Genomic DNA, 7,553 nt, shown 5'->3' on the forward strand with positions numbered 1-7,553 from the left:
ATTAAACTATTAGTAAAACATTGTAAAATATTATTACAAATTATTGGCAATGTTACAAATTAAGATTACTAATATGTTTTGAATTATAGTATAGTTACTAATAGAAATAATTATTAATATGGTTAAATTCCAACTGTTATTATAAATAATTACTAATATTAAAGTTATGATTACTAATATAAATTATGAGTACCACAATTATGAATAAAATTTTAGTTACAAATAGAAATTGAATCACCATTATGAATGCTGTCAAACTTTAAAACTAATTTTTAAAAATTTAATGTTGCCCGACTGGTGTGTCTCAATGATTGAATGTCGACCTATGAACCAGGAGGTCACAGTTCGATTCCCAGTCAGGGCATATGCCTGAGCTGCAGGCCCAATCCCCAGTAGGGGGTGTGCAGGAGGCAGCCAATCAATGATTCTCATCATTGATGTTTATATCTCTCTCTCCCTCTCCCTTCCTCTCTGAAATTAATAAAAATATATTTTTAAAAACTTAAAAATGTTACAAATTATTTTTACTTATGTAAATAATCATTACTAGTTTTCTGAATTAAATTACAATTAAATATCAATATTGACCCAACATTGCCAACTTGGTTAAATAACATTGGTACTACTATTAGACATTTTTTTGGGATAGAAGCTAATTTTATTTATTTGACAGTGCAATCCCAAGGTACTATTAAACATTCTTACCAGTATTACAAATTATGATCACTGATATAAATTCACAGTGTTGTACATTAAATTTACTTACAGATGAAGATCAACTCATTAGTTCTAAGCAAACCCAATTTATCATTATGATAATTCCACATTCTTTGAGAGATAGTATGGCTGACTGTGACTAAGAGTGTGGACTCTGTAGCCAGAATTTCTGTATTGGAAACCTAGCTACACAACTAATTAGCTTCCTAACATAGGAAACATCATTTAAATGCTTTGTGCCTCAGTTTACCCATCTGCAAAATGTGGGTAATAATAGTTTATGAATAATAGTTAGTATGATAATTAATTATTCAATGAGTGAAAACAATTAAACAGTGAATGTGTCATATATTAACTGCTACCCAAGTGTTGACAAAGTTCCCTTTTATTCCTAGTTTGCTGAGTGTTTTTTAATCATGAAAATATGTTGGACTTTGTTAAATGCTTTTTCTGTGTTTATTGATATGATCATGTAGATTCTAGCCTTTATTCTATGACTATGATGTTTGCACTAATTGATTTTCATATAAGTTGAGCCACACTTGCATTCCTGGGCCAAATCCCACCTGATCTGATATACAATCTTTTTACATGTTGTAGGATTCAGTTTGTTAGCATTTTGTTGAGAATTATGGTATCAATAATCATAAGTTTGTTTATCATGCATTTAGAGGTAGATCTCTATGAGTTTATCCTACTTGAAGTTTAGTGCATTTCTTGAATTTATAGATTATTTTTTTTATAAAATTTGGGAGGTTTTCAGCCATTATTCCTTCCAAGATTCTTTATTACGCCTTTCTCTCTCCTCTCATTATGTGTGTATTGATTTGTTTTATGGTGTTCCACAGGCCTCTGAGGCCCTGTTCATTTTGTTAAATTTTTAAAATATTTTTATTGATTTCAGAGAGGAAGGGAGAAGGAGAGAAACATCAATGATGAGAGAAAATCATTGGCTGGCTGTCTCCTGCATGCCCTACACTGGGGATCGAGCCTATAACCTGGGCATGTGCCCTTGACCAGAATGGAACCTGGGACCTTCAGTCCGCAGGCCAACGCTCTATCCACTGAGCCAAACTGGCTAGGGCTCAGTTGCCCTATTTTAAATTCACTAATTCTTTCCTCTGCCAGCTCAAATCTCTTGTTGAGCTCCTTATTTTCATTTACATTATATTTTTCAATTCCAGAATTCTATTATTTATCATTTCTATCTCTTTATTGATAGTCTCTATTTATTAAAACACCATTCTTATAATTTTGTTTAGTTCTTTAGACATGGTTTTCTTTAGCTCTTTAAAAATATTCTACATAGCTGATTTATAGTCTGTGAATGAATTCCAACATCTGGGCTTCCTCAGGGACATTGTCTACTGACTTCTTTACTTTTCTGTATTTGGGGCATATGTTATTGCTTCTTTGCATGTCTCATAAATTTTTGTTAAAAACGTAACATTTGAAATAACATAATGTGACAACTCTGGAAATCAGGTTCTTCTCCATCCCCAGGGTTTGTTTTTGTTGTTCTTTGTTTTTTTAGTGATGTTTCTGAACTAAGTCTGCAAATTGTGTATTCTTTGCCATGTACAGCCACTGAAGTATCTGCTTCATTAATGTAGTAGCCAGCTAATGATTGGACAGGTATTTCTTTAAAAACCTAGAACCAGTAAGTCTGCAAGCTTTTGCTAATAGGCTCTGTGTGCATGTTGGTGCATTCCTTCAGTGTTCAGGCAGGCTATTTACAACCTTGCCTTAGCCTTTACATCAGGAGTGGGGAATGTCTGGCCCACGGGCCGTGAAATCATTTGGTCTGGCCCTGCCAAAGCATCATGGGTGAGTTAGTTAAATGTTTGGCCAAATATTGCAAGCTAATTTTTAAGTTGATAATTTTGCATGGCCTGCTAATGGTGTTATAAGTATCCAAATGGCTCCTGGCAGGACAAAAGGTTCCCCACCCCAAGTTTACATACTACTTGTGCAGAGCCTTGAGGTCAGCCAGAGATCCCGGGCATGCATATTTGTGCCTTTCTAGGTTTCCAGGAACATGTCAGAGCTTTTCAAAGCCTCCTATGGAGCTCTCATTACCCATCTTTTCTGTTGGGTATTTTGGTCAACTTGTTGTTTGTTATAACTGTAATCACTGCTTCAAGCACCTGCTATATTAAACAGTTGCTGCTGATTGTTTCTAAAAAGCAGCCTCAGGCAAAGCTGTTCACACCAGGTAAACTCTGAGTCAGATCAGATAGACAAGTCCTGTGAGTGGAGTTTTCTAGGAAAGTGAAAGTTCAAATATAGTTGTCTGAGAATGGAACTTTGAAGGGACCCCAACCCTGTTCTGCCTCCTGCTGTGGTTTCTAGACTGCTGGTTTACACCAGGATTGCAAGGCTCTTGCTTTTCAAGGCTGTTGTGGAAGTGGGGAGATGGGAACAGGGAAAGTTTAGATGGACAAAACTTACTGTTCTTAATGAGATTCAGACATTCTTTTAATTGTTATACACTTTGGGCAGTTTTAAAAGTCCTGGAAAAATTTAATTTTGATAATTTTTGCCAGTATTCTCATTGCTTTGTGGAGGAGAGGATTTTTATAGGCCCCTACTCTCACCTTTCCACTGACATCACCTCCAGGCATATCTTGGTCTTTCCCAGACTTAGCCCTAGGATAACAGTATTTCAAAGCCAAGATATGGCAGCTAGATGTACTCATTGTTACTGGATGTCCTTGCACCTGGGTTCCCTCATTGTACAGAACCAGGAAATTGATAGTAAAGTTCAGATGGAAATACAAACATACAATAAAAGTCAGGAAAACCCTGAAGCTAGGGGCAGGGGATTAGTTGTACCAGCCTACAAAAAGTCGAATGCTTCTGCCAGAAAATATGTACTGTATGAAGTTTTTCTAATTTAAACAGTGTAATGCGGACACATGACTAGACAGAATGAGAGACTAAAGAAGGAAAAATTAGAAGTCCAGATATAGATCCATTTGCATATGGAGATTTAGTGGGGGGCTCTACAGTGTAATTGGGTTTGGTTCTCAGATTTTACCAATACTGGCATAGGAGGAGTCCAGGTCCGGTTAGTGAGACGCAGGTGTCAGTCATTATTCATAAAATGAAAGAAAAGGGCTGTTCTTATAGAAACTTGGGGTGGAGGAGAGGTTTCAACATAAGGGGGAATATATTGGGAGCTGTTCCAGCAAGAATGTGTCAATCAATAGGGGCTGTATGGATGGGTGGGCTTTATGAATGGAATCAAACAAGAATCAGGAATTGAACTGGCAACCCTTTAGTGCATGGACAGTGCCCCACCAACTGAGCCACACCGGCCAGAGCGGGAGCTGCCAAACTCTTGCAGGCAGCTGAGACAATAGTGTCACAGCCACAAGTCCAAACCAGGGCCTAGGCTCTTCCCTTGCAGTTGTACTCATCAGTGAAGGCTGCCATTCACCCCTTTTGGTAGCCAGGGTTCAGATCCCCCCCAGGGCATAACCAAAGTCTACACGTTGACACAGAAATTGTTACTGCAAGGGTGTCCCCTGTGCAAGGAGATAACCACTGGGTTCTCCAAATTTACCAATCCCGATCTGGGACATACCTTGGGCCCTGGGGGAACCTCCAGGAATGCAAAAGGACAGGGCCACAGAGGATGCAAGGGCCATGCTTGGAGATCCAGAATAACCTGGAGGAGACCTGGGTTCTTATTGGCAGGAGCAGTTCGTGAAGAAGGTGTGGGCTGAAGTACTTGGTTGGTTCTGATTTTGAACCCTTATCTGTACTTCACTCTTGTCAAAGTTGGTCAGAGAAGTGAGGGGAGGAGAGGTAGGAGAAGGGGAAGAAGGGGATTTCCAGATCATACATTCTGTCCATCTTTCCTATTCCCCAAACAACCACTTTCCAAGGAATCTCCCATGGGCCATGAGGGGCAGGGGAGGAAGGCTACCCCTTCTTCCAGAGACCCTGGCTGGGTTATGTGGGGGGTAGGAGTCTAGGGCCCCTGGGGCTTTCCCCTTTTGCTTCAGCCAGACTCACAGTACAAAACCTAATGGTCAGGACAGTAACATCCACAGGTTTGTATGGGGCAGGACTCACTGGGTGACATCAGGACAATGCCTGAGGTGAGGAGGAGAGCATTTGTCAATTAGGTTGTTGACTGGAGGGATTTGTGAATAGGGAAATTTGCCAGTGAGGTAGTGATTTGTCAGCAGTGGGTAATTTATGAACTAGAGAGCCCTATGCAAATAGGATTTATAAATTGGTCTTGTAAAATGCTCTAAAGTATTGACTAAAGAGATTATCCAGTAAGCTGTGGTTGATGATGCAGCTTAAATTACTGACATTGCAGATCACCAATGCTAATGCCAATGTAGAGAATTATTACCAATACCTCAAATTTTATGTAAAATTTGAAAAGCCAACATTTTGCAGCCCTCATCCCCTCAGCATTGGTCCCAGGGTGCTCCCACCAGGTCATCAGTGACATGGGTTTGTTCCCAGACACTACACAGAGACACTGCCTGCTGAGTGGTAGGATTTTATTTCATTGTCTTGAAGAGAGAAAGACAGAAGTGGGAAAGGGGGTGAATACTGTGCAGGTTTCAGCTTCTTCTGGGGGCAGGATTCAGGCGATCCGGGGCCGCAGGGACTGCCAGTTGCACATCCCTGACTTCTGTGGCAGGCAGGCAAGGTGACGGCTCTGGAAGCCCTTGTCAGAGCCTGTAAGCAGCTGGTCCGTCCACAAACACTGATTATTACTCTGCAGTTTGCAGGGAATGGATGAGCAGGGAAACACCTGGAAGAGGGGGAGGGAGGCACATCTCTGAGGACTTCTCCTCCCCTACAGAGCAGAACTTTCTTCTCCTCAGCATTCAACATTGAGCTGCTGAGAGATGTCATGTCACTCCACCTGGATACAGACTCAAGAACAGTTCCTCCCATTGGGGGAACAGTCATTGGACTCGTAGAGGTGACAGTAATCCTGAGAAAGGATCAGTTTCTTGGTGGCTGGGGACAGTTGCAGGGATCAGTCAGATGGGTCTCCTGAGAACTGTTCCATAGGCTAGGGAACAGCTGGCAAGTGGAGAACTTAAGCACAGGAAGGAGCTGTGGGACTCTCAGATACAGTCCCTGAATCAGAGGACATTCAAAGACATCAGGGAACAGCCCTGGAATAGTCAAGTGGGCAATGTAACTTGCCCTCGTGTGTGTAACTGTCACAGCTGGAAAGCAACAATCATATGTGCTGGGGAAGAGTCAGTGGGTTGGGGAACAGCACTTTGGGTTCTTGGAGAACATTCTAGGAAACCAAGAAACAATCCCTGGGGTGGGGAGAGGTCAGGAACAAAAATCAGGACTACATAATAGTCACAAGGGAACATTGGAGGAACAGGAAGCAGCCACAACAGTGAACCCCCAGGTATGAGGCACACGGGGCAAAGGAATCACCAGAATGTCCAGAAGGACAGTCTCAGGTTTGGGGGAAGAGCAGGAAAGATCAGAGACAGCAGAAGGGGGTTTGGGGAGCAGCCATAGGGAAAAGTAATAGCCTGACGGAGAAAGAAACAAGCCATGAGTTTAGGAAAGAGCTCAAGAAGACCTCTCCAGGTGGCAGGCAGGGCCCAAACACTTACTGTGCATTCCTCACAACCAGCACTGTAAAGCTTGGTGAAGCCCCGTCGCTGAGTGGAGCTCAGACTGTTCCAGGGGACCACGAAACTGCAGGTGGTGATGTGCAGTTGCCCGTTCCTCAGTTGTCCTGGGGGAGGGGTGAACAACAGGCAGCTTCTGATTGGCTGGGCTGGGGCAGGTGATGCCTAATTGGCGTCCCTGGAGCACAGACCCGGCTGGGGGCCTTCTGATAGGCCAAAATTGGGGCGGTCCTTATTTCAACTGGGACCCTTCCTTCAGAGCCCCACCCCTTCAGGGTGTCCTGGCCCACGACGAGGGGACAGAGCCTCACCAGCGATGAGAAACTCCTGGCTGCGGTTCTGAGATTGGTGGAAGTATCCGCAGACGCTCTCCATGGCAGGGGTGTGGACGAACTGGATGTCAGGAACATCCCCCAAGGCGTTGAACCCTTTCAACATCTGTGGATGGATGAGAAGACTCTTTTTTACTGACATGATCCTCCCACTCCACATTCTTCACATAGCATCCCGAGATCACAGCTAACTTCCTCGCCAACCATGGCCAGAGGCCTTTTTATCTTTACAGGGAGGAAAATGTTAGGAACTCCTGAGGAAGGGGCAGGAGGAATACCTTGGTCATCTTAATCTCATAACGCTGGTATAAGGTTGTCTGGTTGACTTCTGCTGTCCCTATGAACTTGGCCTTGATGACTGCAGGGAGAGGAGGGGGGAAAACAAGTCAAATGGACTGCGTGAGCTAATAAAAATAAAACAATTACAATAGTCATACTAGCAAAGCACATACATAAATAGGGGTTGCTGGATGCCAGACAACCCACTAAGAAATGTACACATTTGTTAACAGATTTGCCCATATAGTGAATGCCTACTTTTTGCAAGGCTCTGCTTTAAGCCTTTTTCATATATTCACCATGTGCTCATTCACTCAATGAATATTTTGGAGCACCTGCTGTGTGCCAGGCACTGTTCTGGGTGTTAGGGACACAAGAGTGAACAAAACATAGAAATCCCTCCCCTTGTGGAGCTCACATGCTAGCCAGGAAAAGACAGACTAAACACAAGCAAAATAGATAGGTTTGTGGAGTGTTAGAGGTATTATGTATGATGGGGAACTTCAGAACTGGGTAAGGGGAATCAGGAGTACTAGAGAAGAGGGGTTAAAATTTTGGGAAAGTAACATTTGAGGCAGTCCACCCA

The 7,553-nt window shown here is 42.6% G+C and overlaps 2 protein-coding genes across 2 annotated transcripts in view; one reads left to right on the forward strand and one right to left on the reverse strand.

Annotated features, from left to right (window-relative positions):
- Positions 1 to 7,553, forward strand: part of SYN1 (synapsin I) — a 36,780-nt gene that overhangs the window by 16,654 nt on the left and 12,573 nt on the right. The window lies entirely within an intron of this gene.
- Positions 5,227 to 7,553, reverse strand: part of TIMP1 (TIMP metallopeptidase inhibitor 1) — a 3,606-nt gene continuing 1,279 nt past the window's right edge. The window contains exons 3-6 of the mRNA XM_006772135.2: positions 6,967 to 7,046; positions 6,668 to 6,794; positions 6,339 to 6,463; positions 5,227 to 5,500 (exon numbers count right to left, since the gene is read on the reverse strand). Coding sequence (XP_006772198.1) covers positions 5,330 to 5,500; positions 6,339 to 6,463; positions 6,668 to 6,794; positions 6,967 to 7,046 — 503 coding nt within the window. The 3' untranslated portion in view covers positions 5,227 to 5,329. The remainder of the gene's footprint in view (positions 5,501 to 6,338; positions 6,464 to 6,667; positions 6,795 to 6,966; positions 7,047 to 7,553) is intronic.

Source organism: Myotis davidii, unplaced genomic scaffold (assembly GCF_000327345.1).
Source record: "Myotis davidii unplaced genomic scaffold, ASM32734v1 scaffold2786, whole genome shotgun sequence".
Classification (NCBI taxonomy): domain Eukaryota; kingdom Metazoa; phylum Chordata; class Mammalia; order Chiroptera; family Vespertilionidae; genus Myotis; species Myotis davidii.